Source organism: Gossypium hirsutum, chromosome A05 (assembly GCF_007990345.1).
Source record: "Gossypium hirsutum isolate 1008001.06 chromosome A05, Gossypium_hirsutum_v2.1, whole genome shotgun sequence".
Classification (NCBI taxonomy): domain Eukaryota; kingdom Viridiplantae; phylum Streptophyta; class Magnoliopsida; order Malvales; family Malvaceae; genus Gossypium; species Gossypium hirsutum.
The window spans coordinates 2,065,194-2,086,852 of NC_053428.1; the positions used below are offsets into that span (position 1 = coordinate 2,065,194).

Here is a 21,659-nt window from a genome sequence, read left to right on the forward strand (position 1 = left end):
AAATTAAGATTCAATTCATTTAATTTAAACATAAATAAAAATATGAAATTAAAATGCAAGAAAAAAAAAGTGACAGCATAAATCGTTGTCTTAAAAGATAGATACACCTCATCCTCTTTAAGAACACGTCACTCACTGTAATCTCTCACTTTCTCTATTTCATTTCAAATTAAAAGCTCATATCTTTATTTATTATTATTATTATTTCATATTTTCACATCACTTTTCCAGCCATTTCTCTGCCTACACTCACTCGCTCACTCTCTTTCTCGCCAAAATCTGGGCGTTTTAGAGATCTCTCTCTTATTTGATTATTTCCCAACTTCAATTTCTTTTTAAGGGAAACGAAGAAAAGGGATTTGAATCATGGTGCTGTACGACTCCGCCACGCTAGGGGGGAGTTGCAGCGGCAGCTCATCCTCCTCTTCCTCCTCCAAGCCGCCGCCCTTGCAGCAGCGGCAGCAGACGCAGCAAGATATTGATGGTTTTCTAGCCGGAGCTGGATACAGAGTTAGGTCATCCGAGCTGCGAAAAGTAGCTCAGCGACTTGAACGACTTGAAACCGCCATGGTTAATTCTCCCGCAGATTTGTCTCAACTTGCTTCCGATACCATCCACTATAACCCTTCCGATCTAGCTTCCTGGGTTGACTCGCTGCTGTCCGAGCTTACTCAGCCTCCTACTTGTCCCTCCGAGTTCATCATGGATCCTGTAAGCAATCAGACGGTGGTAAGCGACGCGTGGACCACTGCCGAACCTCATATGCCGCAGGTGCACCAGAATATTTCTTACGAGCAACAAAGTTTGAATAATCAGTTAACGGTTGTACCAGCAATGGAGGAAGATTCCGGTATACGGCTGGTCCATATGTTGATGACGTGTGCGGAGTGCGTTCAACGTGGAGACTTCTCATTGGCTACTTCATGTCTCGAAGACATGCAAGGGTTACTGACACGTGTTAACACCGTCTGCGGTATCGGTAAAGTTGCTGGACATTTTATAGATGCTTTGAGCCGTCGTATTTTCCAAGGAATTGGGGGCGGTTCTGTCAACGGTGGTTCTGCTTATGAGAATGAGCTTTTGTATCATCATTTTTACGAAGCGTGTCCGTACTTGAAATTCGCACACTTCACTGCTAATCAGGCGATTCTCGAAGCTTTCGACGGTCACGATTGCGTCCACGTGGTGGATTTCAATTTGATGCACGGCTTACAATGGCCAGCTTTGATACAAGCCCTTGCCTTACGTCCCGGTGGACCCCCTTTACTTCGGCTCACCGGCATTGGACCACCATCACCAGATGGCCGTGACTCGCTTCGCGAAATCGGGTTGCGACTCGCCGAGTTGGCTCGTTCCGTCAACGTTCGTTTCGCCTTCCGTGGAGTCGCGGCTTCCAGGCTTGAAGACGTTAAGCCATGGATGCTTCAAGTGAATCCAAAAGAATCGGTGGCAGTTAACTCAATCATGCAGCTTCACCGCTTACTCGGGTCTGATCCGAATCGGAATTCCCCTATCGAAACGGTTTTAAGTTGGATCCGGAGCTTAAACCCGAAAATCATGACAGTCGTTGAACAAGAAGCAAACCACAACCAGCCCGGTTTTCTAGACCGATTTACCGAAGCTCTTCATTATTATTCAACCATGTTCGATTCTTTAGAGGCTTGTACCGTTCAGCCAAACAAGGCTTTAGCCGAGATATACATCCAGAGAGAAATCGCTAACGTGGTGAGCTGTGAAGGGTCGGCTCGAGTTGAAAGACACGAACCGTTATCTAAGTGGAGGACACGGCTTAGTGGAGCCGGATTTAGGCCATTGCATTTGGGGTCCAACGCGTATAAGCAAGCTAGCATGTTGTTGACGTTGTTCTCGGCGGAAGGGTATTCAGTGGAAGAAAATGATGGGTGTTTGACTCTAGGTTGGCATAGTCGTCCCCTCATTGCTGCTTCGGCTTGGCAAGCCGTATCTGATGGGACGGCTGATTTCCCAGCATAGGATACTCTCCATCAGTCATCCTAATGGCAGGGCAGGCTAATAGTAAATAAAATAGTTACAACTAAGACCTCGCTGTAAATTTGGGGTAATTTGGTTACTTTTGGGAAGATTTTTCCTTTTTTCCAGCATTAATCCATGTTATTTTCAATGAGATTTTACTTCAGGAGAAATCTGTTCCTAGGATTTTCCAATTTCTTTTACCTATTTTCTTGTTTATCCTCCTTAAATCAGGCAAATTGGCCGTTACGAAGAAGATATTGTGGTTAGGCTTAGGCTTAGCATTAGCCATTAGGCTTAAAAAAGGTGAAATTATGAGAGGTCTTAAATTCCGTATTCCATAACAGTGGTAGAGGTACCTCATACTTACCAAACTGGGGAATTTCTTCAGATACCTTTTTCAGGTTGCTGGTGCTGCTTGTGACCAGACACATCACCCAAAATTTCTCATCCACCCACCACCCCCCTTTCTTATTTTTCGATCAAAGAAATAATGATGAATGTTGCTAGCATTTCTGGCACTATATGGATGGATGATTCTTATGGGGTATCTAAACAAATCCCATTGAAAAAAAAAACATGAACAGAAATTGTTTTAATTTTCATTCAAAAAATAAAATTAAAAATCTTCCATCACGTTAGAGTTCTGAAGCTTTTGCTAATGGTTGATGCAAGTTCTCCCACACGTGAAACGTAATTAAGCACTGGTTTATGTTTCTTGGCAGTAACAAGTGAAAAGCCAAATTAAGGAAAGGTATCTATGTAATATAATTGTAATAGTAGCATGTGAAGGGGCTGCCATTGACGCATGTGGGTTTTCTGAAACCAATCGAAATAATTTTTTCTTCAAAACAAAAAGCTAAGAATTAAGCAAAATAATGAGTGAGAAGAGACCCAGAGATGGCAATGAGAGGAAGACTTACATGTGTTTCTCCTGCAGACTGTAATGTCCCATTGCCTTCACTGTGCCCTCACAGTCACACATCACCCACTTACTTGAATAACATTAATAATGCTAATGTTTGCTTTAGTACAATCACTCTTACAAAATAATATTTAACATATCAAAATTCGAATCCCATTTTTTATAACTCTATCATAAAATAGAAACAAAGACAGGGACAGTTAGGTCTTTGAGTTCTATAGTTGCAAGATGCTTTTTAGACTACAATAACATTAATCAAAGTAATGTCCTAATTGTGTTGGAAACTTTGGAGCTCAAAAAAGGGTGTTTGGTTTTAGTCTCCATCGTTAAGATTCATCTAAGTTGGATTGTTAATTTAGAAAGGTAGATTACTTTATGTTTTAGTCATTCAATTTTAAAAAGTTATAAAATATTACTTTAAATGTCACAAATCTCTTAAATAAAATTTAAACAACTTTTTTTTTCTGATCTTAAATATTGATCTTCAGATTGACTTAGATCAAATATATATCTTTCTATTCGTTAATGAATACTAATTCGTTATGTCAATCATCGAACTGTCGCTTGAAATTCATTAACTAAACTTTAAAAAAATAACAATCCAATAATTTAAATAAAACCTTTCTAATTTATAACTTTTAAAATTAAAATTTCAAAATATAAATCTACTAACAATTTAATAATATTAGGTGCAACTTACCATTTGAAAAAGGGAATGATGAATTTTATGTTTATAGTCAAGAAATAAAACTCGAAACTTCAACTCAAAATTTTCTCTACTTTGTTGTGAAATTCCGAATGGGATTTTTCGTCATTCATGTCCTAATAATTCGGATCTTTCCGAATCAAAGTGGACCAAAACCAAGGCCATTAAAACTTGGGCCCCACATTTGCTGGTTCCCAGCATGTTCACGTGTTAATTTCTTCCCACGTGTCAACATCAGTGCTTATTATTATGAGTATACTATATACATAGTTACCTAAATATAAAAAATTTTATTTAGACATTAAAAGTAAAAAATTTACTATATAAGTATCACGTTACATAATTTAATGATTTTAGTCGCTCTCTTTAAAATTGCAAAAGTTAAAATATATGTTAGTTAAAAAATAAGTATAATAAAAGATTTATTTTTTAATTTTACAACTTACTTTATTATGATGTAATTTTAAAAAATTTAAAAAATATATAAAAATACACAACTATTTTGAAAAAATATAATTTTAAATTTAAATTTTATATTAATATTAATATTAAATAAAATAAAATTAAAACCCCCACCCCGTCCCTCTCCCACCACCACCGTCCCCGTCTTCAGCAAATTGAAAATGAGGTTTTGCTTTGCTTTGGATACGTCGCCGGAAACTCCAACCACTGTCTTCGAGGGCAAACGCCATTCATAACGCAATAGGCGTTCAACTTTCAAAGTTCCAAGTCGTCAACTTTCCCTGTGCAAGCAATTGCCCATTTTTTTTTTCTTATGAAAATGCCTCATTCAAAGCCACCCAATAGCTTATAATTCACGACGTACTTTGGTAAGTCAAAGCTCATTAGCAAAGATGGGGAAGAAGAGGGTTATGGTGCAATCCAAGGACCTAGATTTTTCCACCGTCAAATACGAGCATGAAGTGATCAAAGGTATTCATTTTTCATGAATTATAAGTGTTTCGATGTGTTTTTCTTTATGGGATGTTTGATATGTTTGACTCCCCTTTGGCTTAGAATTTGATGATTTTTGGTTTTGGGGTGCTTTGCAGCTCCTCATTTGACGGGTTTGGTGCTGAAGTTGTTAGTGAGCATGGTCGAAGCTCCTGTTATAGGTTCTTTGATCATGTCTTCTTTGAAAAAACAGAACAAAATGGTTGACGGGTTATAATGTTCTTTATAGTTACTACTATGGGTAATTTCAAGAGAAACTTTTTGGTAGAACATTTTCAAGAGAATTCAATGATGATTTTCATATTTTGGTTATTATGCAGATGTTGCAGAACACTCTGATACCAGCAGCACCCGTGTTCTGACCTGAATTTTTTTATCGATAAATTTTAAATTTATTATTATTTTTTAAAAAAATATTTATGTATATTAAATTTTTTAAGTGCCACATGAGCTTACTATTTATAATTTAAATGCTTAAATTGCAAGTCTTTTATTTTTTATTTTAAATAAAATAAATTATAATTAAATGACTATATGTGTAATTTATCTTATTATTTTTATTTATTTTGTCTTTCCAGATTCATCTAAGTTAGTTGTTTTTTTTTTAAAATTTGTAAGTTAATTTTTAATATTTCTATTAAAAAAACTATTCAATTTATTTTTTAACTATTACTTTTAGAAAATAAATGTTTTTTCTTTAAATAAATTTTGCCAACATAAAAGGTCTAGTACTACTGTCTCACCCACTTGAGCTGAGAGCTAGTATTTTCTTGAATACTATATTTATTTATTTATTTATATTTAAAAAATGGTCAATTTGAAGTGAAATTGACTCATCTTAAATTAAAGATTTCACCATCAAATTAGAAGGTCCCACATAAAACGCATAGGGAATACCTTTACTTCAATACAGTCATAAGTTGCAGTAAATCTCATTTTCAGAAAACAATATCTCATAAATAAATGTACGCCACTATTTTTATTTTTCAATAATTTAATATTCAATTTTCCAAGTTTTATAAACTTATTTTATTTTTTTGTATTTTAGTCCTTTTAAACATGAATAAAAAACTCGTAAATAAAAAGAGAATTTTATACTGATTTAATAGCAATAATAAATGAAAATGGGAATGGAATAGGAAGGGATTGAGAAGTGTAGATTCCATTCCAGCATTTCTTTATTATTTTTTATTCTATAATATCAAATTTAACTTTTAATATATATCTTTTATCGATTTGATTTTTCAAGCTAAATTTAGTTTTTAATTTTGTAAACAAAATTAAATTTAGTCATTAACCTTCTAAAGAGTCAATTGATTTTTTAAAAGAAATACCATATAAAGCATAAAATTTTTAAATATAATAGCCAACATAATAATTCACATGTATCCCATGTTATTTTTATAAATTTTTATAATTTTTTAAAATTATTATTAGCCTATTATATAAAATAAATAGTGCCATGTTAACAGGAAATATACATAGATTATCATGCTAATATCGTTAAAAAATATATTTAAAAAGACGAGTTAACTCTTTTTAAAAATTTAACGGCTAAATTTAGTTAAAAAATAAAGACCAAATTGATAAAAAAGTAAATATTAAACACTAAATTTAATATTATGGTTTTTTATATATGTAAAATTCGTATTCGCGTGGTTTAAATGTTAAAAAAAAGTTGATTAAGTCTTTAACATTGACCTAAAGAGGATCAAATCAATTATCCAACATACACGTGATTGAATGTGGCAACATAAATGGAGAGGAAAAAAAACAGCAACCTTTGTCGATTAAGACATGCAATGACAGTAGCTTGTAGTAATCATGTTGACCATACAAAGATGGTGGTACCTCACCTCTTCAAATACCAAATTTTTGAAACCATTAATCGGTTATATCATCAATCTGCTTCAAATCAAGACTTGGGTAGTTATAAGATTTGAAGATTCTCTCTCACACACATATAAATATATATGTATAAGCATTTGCAACTGACCGCTGTTTTACTGTTTTTTGGGTTGTGAAACTGGGAGACGAGATGACAGGGACAGTAGTGTGATGTTTCTGGTAGACACTGTTTAGTTCTTTTCAGTTCAAATCAATTGCTTTCAATTATTAAATTTGTTCAAATGTCAGATGTTTACATTGAATTGAAAGACAGCTACATATCGTTTTTGTTCAACAGTTGTTTTGTTGTGTCTCTCGGACCAGTAATATTAAATGTTGTTGAATTTTCAGCTTAGAAATCTCGTATCACATACGTATACATATACGCATATGCATTTAGATTATATATGCTCTAAAAAGCTGAGGTTTTTTTTATTTTTAATCTGCTAGTAACTGTTACAGTCTGTTGTTTGTTGCGCTTTCAAAAAGTTAGGGATGTGGCAGTCTCTCTACACTATGAACACAACAAAGCATGTACATATATGTTTTTTTTTTGGTCACTCTTTCCCTTTGATGTTTTTTAACAGTAAAACATCACGTTCTTCACTTTATCTTTTAATGCTGGTAAAGGCCGAACCGATGAACCATTGGTTGTGCGTGTACAACGTGATTTAGCGGTTTCGGAACCTTCAGGTTCAATGTAGAAACGAGCTCGGTAGGCTGCTAGATGAGCATAATATGCTGGAGGCACTGCATATTGTGAAAGAGAGAATTTAGCAAACTCAAAAGCATGCTATGAGGTGATCATGCAAGTGGTAGCTTAGAATAGAAGTTATACCAACAGAAACGGATCGCGTGCACCGAGCATACCTGCAATAAAATGAATCCATTAATGTGATTGTGTCAGCAACAAAGGTGATCGATATAGCATCGAACCAAGTTGACTGAAATTCTTACGTGTAACAGAGGTTGTTTGTGAGTGATTGGATTTCATCTGCTGTGAAGTTGTTTTCATCCCAGAGAACATGATAATGAGCAGGTCGACTCGTTCCCTGTCGATTTCCAGTTTCAACATAATCACATCTTATATGCTATTTAAGGCATTAAAATCTAAGACATGACATCATACCTGGATTCCGGCATGGCTACAAAGATAGAAATCAAATTCAGTAGGATGACAGATCTTAGAATCCACCACAGTACCTACATTTGGAAACATCAAGTGGATATTGAGCTTTAACATTTAAATAAGCAAACTGCGAAACCCAGCAAGAACAAGAAGCTAGCACAAACATTTACCGGGTAATATATTTCCACTTTTGTCAGTGCTGCTTCTGTCGTTGTGATTGTTAGCAAACAACCTAGTATGATGCCTCTTCTGAACCACAATGAATGTAACTGGAGGTTGGTAAGTGGGTTCCAGTGATGCACAGGCCTGGACATTAACACAGTTTAAGCTTAGAAGAATAAACAAGTTAAGCAGGTTCGAAATGTCTTTATGTTATAACCAACTAACCTTTCTTATAGCGTCGAGTTCGTATAAGAGAACCTGGTAGAATTGGCCTTCACTCACACCATCTCTACATGAATTTTGGACAACATTAGAAACAACGTGAACAAATATAACCTAATAGCTTTTACTTTTTAATCCAATCAAATGTAAATAAACTAATCAAGTTTAGAGCGTACCTGTAAAAGATTATCCTCAGTGGCTTTTGTCCAGTGGCCTTTTTAAATGCAAGTAAGAGCTCCCTGCATTTCCATGTATTTTATAAAATTTACTCAAATAAGTGTTGCAGGTTATGTTGCTTTCACTCTTAGTTTCTTGATGTAATCGTGTTCAACTTATATTCAACCAGGGATTTTTGATGACCCTCAAAATATATGATATGCCTATATACAGTACTCACACCTGAAGCCTTAAAATTGTAAAATGCATTCACTATAGGACACAACTGAGCAGAAAAATAGTTCAGAACTCCAAACACTATTGTCTGAAAAGTTAGCAGGCAGTTCATTCTTACAAGACCATGTTGAAGAGGACCAAGAAGACCAACAGGCTAAACTTAGTATAAAAAGTAACTGAATGATGAGTTACAGTGAGTCATGCTGATAAAATTTTAAATGAACAAACCTGATCATGCCTCCAGCAACTGTTCCTCGTTGAGGATCCTGCCAGGTCTTGTATAAATCTTGAATAAGTTCTTGTCTATGAGGCTGAGCACATACAAGTCCAGCATACTTGGTCACTTCTGGCCAGTCTTGTGAGGCCACAACCTGAATTACAGCAATCATTAAGGCTAAGAAGTAGGCATATTATCAGCTCTTAATATACAGGATTTCACTTACTTACAGCAGCTATCGACGGACTAGAGTCCTCTCCGGACTCTGGATGAGTTACATCAGCTCCAAATATTATTGTCGGAATATCACTAACCAAAGGAATTCTCCAACTTAAAGCATCCAAGAGCACAGTATTTCTTCCTCCCATCTTAAAAATGATGGAAGAACAGCGTAAATAAATATCATGTTTAATTAAGACAAAAGATCATGTAGTTTATGACATACCTTGACGTTTATTTTAAGCGAGAGATTTGCCAAGTACTGTCTGCTAATCTTGAAGACATGCTTTGTGAGGCAGCATTGAGATATCAAACCCAGATCAGTTTCACAAATTCGTTTAAGATCGCCTGGTTGCAGCACATAATTGCTCTTAGTGAAAACAAAAGTACCATATCTCATGTCATATGCATGAAAAAGATGATTTTTTTTTAAACAAAAATCAAAGCAAACTAAGCACATGTATTCTATCAATTCGTCAATTCCGTCTTGTTGTACATTGTTATCCTGCTAATCATGATTAAATTTGTTCATACAATTAATATAGTTGCAAGAAGGGACATACCATATAAGGATCCATTGTTGTCTGGAAGAATGGCAATGAGTAATTCAAGTTCTTTTCCTTCAAGCTTGTTTGCAGCAGCATGGTATACATATTTCAGTGCCTTCTTAACTTGATCTGGTCTAGCTGAATAGATAGGAATTACAGGGTCTCGATCGAATTCCTGCATTTAAAAGACCAAATTGATCAAAGGTTGAGGCACCAAACGGCATCCATTGGAAGCTGTTATATAGATAAATTAGTTAGTTAGTGAAAACAAAGGTTAGGAAACTTCACCATGCCAGAAATTTGACACATTTGAACCAACTCTTGACAAAAACCATGTGCAGTGCTCTCTTGAACACTTCGTGAGAAGTTTATACAAGCCCAGTATCTTACAGTGCTTCCATTAATCACTTTCTGCATCAAAACAACAAAGAATTGCGTTTCTTTAGATAAAAATAACATGCAGTGGACATACAATGATGTCATTTGTGGTGAAAGCCTTGTTATATTTCACTCCTTTGATATAGACTAGACTAACCTTGTTCATCATATTCCACTGACCAACTTGGGGCAAGTATTCCTTTTCTTTTCCAGTGTCACTATACTTCAGCTTTAAAACAAAATAGGATAAAAGGAACAATATTTTGAATAGTTAGAAGCTGAATTGAATAGATCATGTAAAAGAATCCAACTGTAACCTCGATAATTACCCATGGTGCAGGAAGAACCCGAGCGTCGATTGATGCAAGCTTGCTGCTTATATTGATGCCGAACTCTTTTGCATAAGGATCATGATCATAGTCATTCTGTTGAACTGTCTGTAAAGACAATGGAAAGATGGTTACATCTTCTAGGCTTCGTATTTGTTTGTTTATATGAAAAAACAGCAAATTATCAGAGACCTGTAAGATATCTAATTCTTGTTCATGGGGTCTTTGGCATGAAACTTTCAGCAGAGAAGTAATCTGTTTTTCATTCAGCCCTTTAGTATATCTCTGTCCTTCAACAATCTTGCAAGCCTGTGATAAAATTTATATTACATTGGATGGAAATCTAAATCCTTTCATAGATAAGCTTAAAGAGAATTGGGCAATACGTACCTCCATAGGCAAATAATTCACCTTCTTCTCATTTCCTACTTGAAGGCAAGGTAGGTGTGCATATCTAATGGTATATCCATACATCTCTTGGAAGTACTCAACCACTGATTTCATGTTCATATGCTCATCAAGTGGGAAACTGACGAAAGGGAAACATAAGAAGTCCATTTCCAGGAAAATAAAGTGTTAAAGAAACAAAGAAAAACATTTCAAATCTAAGAAATAGGAGGACAAGATCAAAGATAAACAGATATATACATTAGCTCTCTTGTTGGCTGAGTTGTTAGCCCTGAAACCCGGTACTTTCTGCGTACATTTCCTCTGTGAGTCACTTCCACCTTGACACCTCTAAGAGCTTTCTTAACCTATAGAAGATAGCAAAAAAAGATAAACTTGTGACTCTTAGAAAAGGATTGATTTAAACTTCCAATGTGAAATACAGGATCTATATATGACCTTCAAGAATGTGAACTGTGATAATATATATGCATCTCAAAGAGTGAGTCCACTATGAGCCACACAGTATATACCTTAACACGATCTGCATCGGACATCGGCCTTGAATAAACATCTTTACCCAAAATTTGAGCAACAAAATCAATGACAGGTAATGGTTCAATGAACGCAATCGTTGACATATCTGACACAAAAGAAGCAGAACATCAAATTTTAGTGTAAAAACCGGCTGCTAAACAATCACTCAAACAATTGAAAATGTCTTAGCATGGTGATGGTTTTACCAATATTCAGTGACAATCCCATTTGAGTAGGCCTTATACTCTGGTAGAAGCCACGCCATGATTCTACACCACCACCTAATGCTTGCGGTTTCCTTATAGTAGGAGAATAAAGAAACCTTCCAACCGATAAGTACCTTTGAGCCGCGAGTTCTCTTAACACCGTGTCAATAATATTAAGGGCACCTTGAGGGGTGTCAACTTGTTTACCAGATATAAGGTTGCGCAATTGTGCCATACTAGCTACAGCTACAAACTTTATGGTCACTTCAAAATCTCTTTTTCTGATTAAAATAGACGTATTAGCATCAAAAGCTTCATTAGTTTGCAATTGATAAAACTGGATTAAGAATGCAAAGTATTATGAAACTATTTTTCATGAATGAATTTACCTAACATTGCCTGTTTCTTCATCTTCATCAGCCAACATTACATTGAACACCTTAGAAGTAAAAGGCAGTGATCCAGCAGTGTATAGGTTTTTCCTTCCATCATAAACAGGAAGCTTCGTCCCCAAGTTACTGTTTCTATATAGTTTAACCAGCTCTGTCATTATAGCTTTGTCCAGTTTACGAGAAGCAACTTCTGGGTTTATTTCTACCTGTTCCAAACAAACATTTCTGTCTCAGCATTTCAAATTCAACCCGGTTTTACTATTATATGTTTTTTTTTACTTACACTATAGTGACTCAAGTCAGATCCTGGTATCTCAGCAAGAAAATGGTTAGCTTTAACGATACACTTGGTTCCCAACTGGCCATAACCAGGCCTTGTATGAAACATAAGGCTCTTGCATGGAGTAGAACCCATGTTTGGCTCAAGCTTTCCATCTTGAAACCTATCTACTTTATACCCTCGGCCTCTTCTCCTTCCATTTCTCCTTCCTAAAACCTTCTTTCCATCTTCAAATCTATCCCCACTTTTGATCATCATTTGGGGGGATGATTTTTTCTGATTCATAGACCCCTTTAGAGTTTCTTTTGACACCACATAGTTCTCCTTCAGGTCTCTCATTTGCATGTGAGGCATATTTTTTTCTGTAGAACAAACAATATTATAATGTAAATGAACACTAGAAAGTGAGAGATAAAGAAAAAAGACGGATAAACAGCACCAAAATACGAGAGGAAAATCACACAAAATGATAGCTCAAAAGACTAAATTTGAAAGGTGATGACTTAACATTGTACACGTTTCCTGCAAGAATCTTACTAGCAAGGGATTTTTTTTTTTAGAAACCAGTGCAAACAACACGAAGCAGTGTAACCGTTGCAGCAAGTTAAAAAGAAAAGAAAGAGAGGATATATACATACATATATATATATAGCACCAAACAAATCTTGAATGCGTATTAGCCTATATAGCTCTGTATATTCCCTTGAAAAGAATGACCAAAAAAAGACATGCAAACATGCATAAAAGCAAGAATCCACGGCTCAGAGATTCAGAAAGTTTAAACAAAAGAAACAAAGGATAGCATCAAAATCCCATTTGTCCATTGATAAAGTTCATGCAAAAAAAGAAAAAAAAAGTGAAGGTAGCTTTCGGCTCATCTCTATGGCTTTTCATCGTATATATACCATGTATCTATGAAACCCAACTTTCTCATTATTTCCCTCCCTGGGGAATCAAACTCAGTTTTTTTTCCATGGTTAGGATAACGAGTCAACTCTAAAGGAAAAAGAAAAAAAGGGATCCACAGTGGAAGAAGGACCACAGTTTACACATATTCATAGATAGCCACATTGAAAGCCTGTAGCTATGGCACTTGTGGTCCCTTACCAGCAATGGGCATTGAAGGCTGCATTTTCTCCAACTTCTTTGCAGGACAGCTTGTAATCTAGCATGTATAAACTGCTTTATTTTTTCAAAGGGGAGGGAAGGCATAAAGGAACTTTAACTCATCCCAAAGCCCACTAACAGTGACTAAACATTAAGCCACTCGACAACCCACACAGTCATATACATAACACAAGACAACACAACAGATAGGAAAATCAGCGCCTTAAAAAGGGATAAAAGAAAAACATTAATGATCTCAATCAAATCAATCAATTAAGGGCTTAAAAATTAAAACTGGTAGATATATATATAGATAAAGTTTTTTACTTTACACTTGTGTGTAGTTTTCCTTGTTGTTTAATAACCGGACACATTGTATTGTTCTGAAATCTGTCTTCTTCTTCTTCTTTTTCTTACTTCATGCATTGGGATACGTTTAGCTGTAATTTGTCAGCTATACCATTTTTTATGGCAGAGAGGGGGCCATTGCAGGGAAGTTGCAGGGCAAGAAAGGGGGGACTTTTTTGAGCTTAGGAAAATAGGATGCTGAGGGTAAATTTCAATAGCTTCCAACCATGGGATTATCACAAGACATGAAGAACAATCAAATGATATGTCCCTTTCCATTTAGTGGAAGAATGGAAATGGTCCAACTTCCCCACTTCGGTATTAGATTAGTCTTGGGCTCAAATTGATGGCCCATTATGGCAAAAAAATCATGACATGAAGGATTATAATTTAAGGAAAAACAAACCCCAAAGAAATTCACATTATATTATGATTTTCGCGAAGGTTAAAATTTATCACTTTGTAAATTTAAATTTAATTTTTATGCATTTATTTTTTTAGGAATTCAATCCTTTTATTTTTCATATTTTAAAATTTAAATTTAATTATTAATATTATTAAAATTATTTTATTAAATTCAGATTCATTGTAATTTTTTTTTTAGTTATATTTCTTACCAATTTTATTATTATTTATAAGACACTTCGAATTAGAATTACTCCTCACCATTTTTTACCCTAGATTTCTACTGCATACAATAACTTAACATTAAACTAAAAATTTAAACAACTAGGAAAACAAAATTCTAAAGAGGAAAATGATTTATTATATATTTTATATATTTGGGTTTTCATTGTAGGTCAGCAGGGCAGTAAGCACATGCACTGCCAATTTTATTCCACAGACATCACATCTGTAGATTATAAAATTTGACTATTACTAGCATTTTATTTATGTACGTTTTTCATGAATTTTCCCCTAATGATTGATTTAATCATCAATTTTATGTTAAAAATTAAAAGGAAAAAATTCCAAAAAGAAAAAACTAGCAAAGTGAAGCAATATTATTTTTATTTTTTAGAAATGTGCACAAGTATTTCCGAATCTATAAAAATAATTTAGAATAAAATAGTAAAACCTTTAAACTTTTATTACTATATATTTAATCCGTATTTATATCTTAAATGGTGTATAAATAAAACTAATGTTGAGATTTTAGACTTATGATTGGTTAATTTATTTTTATTAAGATTTGGGAGCTATATTGACATGATATTTTGCCAATATTGTCGATCTGAAAACATATACAAACATGTCCACGAAATGATAACAATAGGTAAACACTAAAAAGGAAAAAGACAAAATACCTCAAAAAGCTACTCATCAGTTATCACCATCATAAACCACTAACATACCCATTTCTTACTACTAATTAATCTCCAATAAATAAATAAAAACCCTTAGGACAAACCGAAATATGACCAAAAAAGAAAGCCTACAAAAACCCCACACACCCTTTTTCTTTTTATATATATGTGGATGGTTATGTACCAAAGAGAGAATATCCCTCATTCTCTTCTGCACAAAGATATGGCTGAGAACCAAACACCAAATGCCTAACTAAGCAATAATAAAAGAAATATAATTTTGAAGCAACATTTTATCTCAGTCTCTAAATAATGTATGATATTTGTGTATATAGTTTTAGGTTTTATATTATGGGGGTAATAAAGCAGTTAATGGAGAAGGGGAAGGCAGACTGGTAACGAACCTTTTGCTTTTTACGTTTCCTTATAGAAACATCACGTTAACAATAAATGCGGTTATTTCTTCATCAGCTTTCTCAACAACCAGGGTTTTCCAGCTTCCATACTCTGCAATTTTAAGAATATATACACATTTTTAAGTGTTCGTTCATTTAATGACTTAAAGAAAGATAGATCACAACAGCAGATAATATATATTGGACTGCAGCTTTGATATATGTGTGACAAAGGCAAACTGCTGCGGCTATACACCTATATAGCTACCCTATAACGTATATCCAAAACAGACAGAACTGGGTTTGGTTTGGTTTTGGTTTTAGTTAGTACTATAGGCCAAATCTTTACTGTACTGAAGCTATGTAGGTTTCAGATATCAAAATTCAGAAAGATTTGGATTTTGGGTAAGGCGATGAAATGGTGACAATCGGGACTGATGGCATTGGTGGGTAAATTCTTTTGGGGATTTAGTGAGTATTTTAGGCAAGTGATCAACTGAAAGGTGAAATGTACGAGGAGAACAAATATTGAAGACCACGATATATGAAGAAGATCTAAAGAAGAAAACAAAAGATTTTCTTTTTCTGGGGGGGCATGATCATTAATGTGCTCATGCTGCATGGCCGATGAACCGAAACGAAATATATATATATACAGAGCAAAACCCTGACCTACCGGAAACTTGAAAGTTCAAAGGAGAAAATATTCAAAGAGGAGATGAAAGAGAGTTTTTTTTTTTAATATTTCGGGTAATGATGAAACAAGAAGTAAATGGAATTTACATGATAATATTGAAACTGTTGTTGAAAAGAAAGAATGTCTTTGTTGGAAAACGAAGCAGCAGCAGCAGCACGAATATACCAGGAAAGCCAAGCTGTGAAGAAGGAAGGACCATATATGAAAATATATATATCATAGGGAGTCGAGTACTTTCGGGAAATGGTTATTCTTCAAAGGAATAATAAAGATTAATAAAATTATTGTAGCTATTTTTATTATCAATTATCAGCTTTTCATCCATCAACAAACACACCCCACCTTTAAGAAAAGGAACTTTAAACGATAAAGAGTGTGGGAAATAGCTTTGTGAGATGGATTGAATGAGCTTTTAAGCTTTTATTATTTTATCTTGTTTTTTTGTTTTAGTTTAGAACATGAAAGCTAGCGTGCAACTGATAAAAACTGATGAACTTTTACATTTATAAATTACAGCAAAAGAGAAAACTTGGGGTTTTGAATATTAAAAAACCAAATGCAAAAAAGCTAACGTTTAAACTTTAACTAATTAAAAAAATAAAGAAAAAATAAATCAATAAAAGGTGTGAGATTCCATACTCTGATACTGTGAAAGCAAGATAAAAAGAGAGAGAAGTATAGTATGGTCTAATATCTCTGTGTCTCTCGGGCAAAGGCAATGGCTTTCACTGCTTTTCCATGCTGCAGGTTTTATATATATAATATGAGTAAAGAAAGAGAGAGGCGGGGTATCAGACTCCGGCGGCGGGTGGCCGGAAATTGAGATTCCGGTGAAAAAGGAGTTGATGTATGTGAGGGAGAAAGAAGTGTAAATTGTAAAAGCAAAAGCTAAGGAGTTGGGGCTTTAAAAAAGGAGACGAAGCAGGTTCTGGGGTTCTACTTTCTAGGTTCTTATATACTAGATTACTGCTACTTATTCTTTTTATATCATAATATTTTCTACTTTTATTTATTTTTCTGTAAAAAAAATTCATAACACCTTATAATTTGAGGAAAAAAATAACAAATACTTATGTACGCATTAAAGGATAAATTTTATCAACATAACAAAAGTTTTAATTTTAACATTAATAGAATATTATGGCACGTTGACAATCGGTTCTGTCACAACTCAAGCATAACATATCAAGTGTGATTACAAGCATTTAATACAACAAATAAATCAATCCCAGATAGTTTAAAGTGGCTGGCATAAATCAGTAAAAGAACCGAGTATCCACCAAACTAGAGAGAATGGTAACAAAATCAACCCTAAAATTACTCGTAAAAACAAAGACTACATGCATAAGCAAGACTAAAATGTGTACTACATGAGTAGACAAAAACTTCTAAAAGTGATAAATTATTAAATAAAAAAAATATAAAACTTAATAACACGAGTTCAAACCGACTCATGAAATCATTTATTATTCTGGAACTCTCAAAATAGAAACAGACTAAGAAGTCAACGAAGAGCTACTCACTTTCTAAAATAAACTGTTGGTGGTCGGTAGTGTTTTAACGATGTTAGGCACTATTATATGTTCATCACAACTTGTGAAGATAACAAAAATACTCACAAAATAGATTTATAAATTGAAAAGAGAGAATACGCATGAAATGAATACGAAGAAAAAAAAGGATTAATAGACAATAAAAAAAAGGCAAACAATACCTAACTCAAAAACTAACACCACTTCTATTTATTTTTTCTTTTATACAAAGCTTAAATCAAATTAATAATAATGTTGATGTGAATGAATTGAGATAAAAATATTTACACAATTTTTATATAACAAAATATAAATTATTTGAATTTCCATTGGAGAAATCAACTGCTTTTTTTTTTAGAGGAACGTCCTTCCATTGCAGCCTGTGAATAAAAAAAGAATGAACATGTTAAATGGTTTTGTAAAAATATTATATATAAAATACATGAAAAACGGTGACGTGATATTATTTGTATGTATTTTTCAATAATTTAATGGTATATCATAATTTTTATTTAAAAAAATTAAATTTAAAAGAAAATTTTAAAATTGTGGATGAAATTATTGATGTAATAATAAATTATTAAAAATAGATAATATCATTGTTTTATATTTTTTTTCTTTATAAATTATTGTTTAGTATTATATTTTTTGGTATATTATTTAGTATTATATGTAATTTAATGTATTTAGACCTTTTTGCTTTTTTAATTGTAAAAGCAATATTTAGGCCATTGAATGGTAATCAATATATTTCGTTTTTAGTAGAGTCAAATTTGCACCTTTTATTTCAATTAGTCAAGTCAACATTCGTATTTCTATATTTTAATCATTTTATACATGTAGTTAAGTAGATGCATTTATGTGGATTGAATCTTATTTTGATTATTATAGATATTATTACGAATGTAGGAGGACGTGAGTTTAAATACATTAAAACGTATCATTTTCTTATTTATGGAGTAAAAAAAGTACGAATAAATTGTAGACAAAATTTCATACAATAAGAGATAATTGGCTACATAAAATTAACCAATTATTATTAGCAATTGACAAAAAGATGTAATTAATTTTAATAGAATTTTTAATATTCTTAATTAGACACGTGTCATTTAGCAAGGTATGTTATTTGTTGATTGGAGAAATCATTAGAAACTCAGACTTACCAAAAATGTTAAAAAAAACCTAGCTATAGAATATACATATATATATATATTTATTAGATTAGGTTTTAAGTTTAATTTCTAAACAGTTTGTACAAAAATTGTCCCTGATACAATAAATATAAAATTACATTTGAGAATAGAATTACAATAATATAAAATTTTAGGTAAATACAATCCGTTAAATTGTCATTGTTATAAAATTCGCTTTTATTAAATAAGTTTAATTTTTTTAATATTTTATCTTGATTTTCATAAAATGACGATAAATTATAATATTTCATATTTAATTTATAAATTAATAAATAAATACATTATATTAAAATAAATTTATAAATTTTAATTATAATAATTTATGAAAAAAATATTTCATCACCCGCCATAATTATAAATTATAATAATCATAATTAGTATATTAGTAAATAAATAATTAGGGTAAGTATATGAATTATAATTTTAATATATGACATTTTTAAAATTAAACTTGACTTTTATTTAAGATAAATGGATGAAACTTATCAAAACAATGAAAATGAAGAGTATTTTGATTCAAAATTTAAAATTACGCACGTGATTTAATATAATTTAAAGAATGAATGGTACTGAGTTTACATTTTATAATCCGACATTTTAACATTAATTAAAAATGTAAAATTACGGGATGGTTAAAACATTGAAAATAAAAATAATATAATTTTATTATGAATTGTAAGTTTATACAATGTAATGTTACATTCGGTGAAATAAACTGTTTTTTTCCAGTAAATAAATTACGTTCGAAAATTAGATGAAAAAAAAGTTGTACCAACTTAGGGTACAGCACACCGTACCCAAAGAACAAATGCCCTAAATTAAATGCTCAAATTTCACAATTGTACAGTTAGTGCGTAACATACATGTAACAAGTAATAGTATTGATGTAGAAGATAGTATAAACAAAAAGGTTTGTTCTCTTAAAAATAAAGAAACATGTTTCAACCAATCACATGCCATAAACGATTCGATTTTTACGTACTTTATGCAATCAAAAATTTCAAAACACTAAATCCGTGAATTCCCAATTAATTTCAATATTAATTAACTCTTTCATTAAGCAACTAATTGCAAATCAAAGTATAGTCTGCCTAAGAAAAAGGGGTTAAAAAAACCCTGAAATCGAAGAATAAGGCAGGTCCCTGTCTGTAGAACATTTTGCAATATCGTAAACTTCACACTAACTTGTCGATGCTATGTCTGATAAAATGAATATACGATATAGAGACATGCACGATCTGCTTAAATGGGGGATCCTACTTTTATAGTGGTAAGTATGTATATAGAAGTACTGTTCCATCTGTAAAAGGTTTGATAACGCAAATTGCTTTATGCAGCAGATCTGGATTGCTACCAAATTAGTACTTGCTACATAAATATATCATGATATACGTACATTAATACCTTTTGACTAAAACAGGACATCAGATTCCATGAAACAAGAGCTAAAAAAACATTGGCCTTATTGTAATAAATCTATGCCTCAAGTTTGTTTTTAACCGATGTGTCCAAAATTCCATACTCTTTACAATTTACATGTTTGATATTGCGCTTCACAAAATATTATCAAAATTCAGACATGTTCAGATTCAAACTGTTATACATATATGTGTATGTATATATATTGGAATTAGCTTGAAATTTTTTTAACTGAAATTGGGTCTCTTAAGTGTTTAATCAGAAAAAGAAGTGGTTGGGGAGGGAAAATTGCGTGGGGCCGGGTGGATTTCTGGTCGTGACATTTTTACTAATGATTTTAGTATTTAAATTTTGTGAAAGTTTGATGATATGATTAGTATAATTGAATATGATAGGATCGTATGGACTAAGAATTGATTGATATAATGGATCGAATAAAGAGATTGAACTAATTGACTTGAAAGTTATTTGAAATTTGTAAAAATTAAAAACCGAGATAAAAATTAATAGTTGAACCGATTTAATAATTTTTAGATTTTTATAAAATTTTAATATTATATTTAATTGTTGTTAGTTCAACAACCGAACTGGTTGAATTAAGAACTGATAGTCTGACATGTTTAACCATTGATTCATTTATTAAAATATTAAATATGACACTTTGAGCCCCAACGTCAAATTTTTACTTTTTTTCAAATTTAAGGATCAAAATAAACTTAAGTGTCAAGTTCATGTAACAAAATAGAAAAAAAATGTACAAGTATCAAAAATGAACTTAATTGTCAAATTTAGGAACCAAAAATATGTATATAACATGTAAGTGTAAGCGTGATGATGGTCAAAATAAAATGTTATTATATTATATTAATGTGGGAGTACTGATTATTAACAAATATTGATGCAATAAGACACAATACTTTTAAGCAGAAAACATGAATCCTTGATAAAATTAAACTTAAAAATGATAAACATGAATCCCAATAAAAAAAATGAAAACATTGAAGGAATATTTGGATGAGCTAGTAATGTTAACGGGGTCAAAGAAAAATACGCAATAGTTTTTGCAACATAAAAAGCGGAGAAAGTAAAAAATGTCAGATATGGTGATGATGAAAAAGAAAGTCGGGGGTGCGGGGTGGGATTCTATTCTCAACAAGGGTTTAGGGTTTATTTTGGGTAAAAGAGTTGTATAGATATAAATGTCAACAAAATTTAAAAAATCCAAGTTATTTACCTACCACAATCATAATTAAAATATTTTTAAATAATTATAATTAAAATAAAATTATATAGAATTCAAATAACATTTAAAATTTATTCGGTAGAGTTCATATATCGTAAACTTCAACAAAAAATTGAAAATCCATTTAAACGTGTTAATTAAAATATAATAAACTTAAAGTTTACAAATTATTAAAGAAAGTAATAAATGATTACAAATGGGATTTTACTATCATCGGCAGAGCCAAGAAAAATGGTATTGAATGAAGAATTATAAATGGGATCTAATACTGAAACTGCCAAAATTAAAGTACTTGAAAATTGTGTGGTTGAGCCATACAATGCGTTGTAAATTAAATCCTAAGACAAAAGGGGTTTATGTATGGCTTATACGTTACCATTTGAAGTTTTTATAAAAAAACATGTTGATTTTTATATAAAATTCTGCACATAGTGAATTATCATTTTATCTACATATTTTCTGATTTTTACTTAAATTAACTTTTAATAAATATATTTTGTATATGATTTTTTATCACATCATGGGTGTGCTATAACGTATGGTGGTAAGTCAAATTGT

The 21,659-nt window shown here is 32.3% G+C and overlaps 2 protein-coding genes across 5 annotated transcripts; one reads left to right on the top strand and one right to left on the bottom strand.

Annotated features, from left to right (window-relative positions):
• The first annotated feature begins 210 nt into the window (after positions 1–210).
• On the top strand, positions 211–2,158 carry LOC107902836 (DELLA protein SLR1-like). The gene has a single exon (NM_001326923.2). The coding sequence runs from the start codon at positions 367–369 to the stop codon at positions 1,990–1,992; it is 1,626 nt and encodes a 541-aa protein (NP_001313852.1). The 5' UTR covers positions 211–366; the 3' UTR covers positions 1,993–2,158.
• Positions 2,159–6,869: 4,711 nt separating this feature from the next.
• Positions 6,870–16,629, bottom strand: LOC107907245 (protein argonaute PNH1). Of its 4 annotated transcripts, XM_016834528.2 has the most exons (24): positions 16,354–16,629; positions 15,801–15,892; positions 15,027–15,129; positions 11,864–12,222; positions 11,578–11,786; positions 11,189–11,469; positions 10,979–11,088; positions 10,707–10,813; positions 10,449–10,587; positions 10,251–10,367; positions 10,059–10,166; positions 9,887–9,958; positions 9,640–9,762; positions 9,367–9,526; positions 9,030–9,151; positions 8,815–8,952; positions 8,596–8,738; positions 8,151–8,213; positions 7,978–8,041; positions 7,761–7,896; positions 7,591–7,664; positions 7,419–7,513; positions 7,300–7,331; positions 6,870–7,211 (listed from the first exon to the last, which is right to left on the bottom strand). In XM_016834528.2, exons 4-24 carry the CDS (start codon positions 12,212–12,214, stop codon positions 7,042–7,044), a joined length of 2,814 nt encoding a protein of 937 aa, XP_016690017.1. In that variant the 5' UTR covers positions 12,215–12,222; positions 15,027–15,129; positions 15,801–15,892; positions 16,354–16,629; the 3' UTR covers positions 6,870–7,041. The 4 variants fall into 4 exon arrangements, with proteins under 4 accessions (XP_016690017.1, XP_040968735.1, XP_016690015.1 ...); XM_041112801.1 differs by lacking the exons at positions 15,027–15,129; positions 15,801–15,892; positions 16,354–16,629 and adding an exon at positions 13,295–13,313; XM_016834526.2 differs by lacking the exons at positions 15,027–15,129; positions 15,801–15,892; positions 16,354–16,629 and adding an exon at positions 12,968–13,153.
• Positions 16,630–21,659: the final 5,030 nt, after the last annotated feature.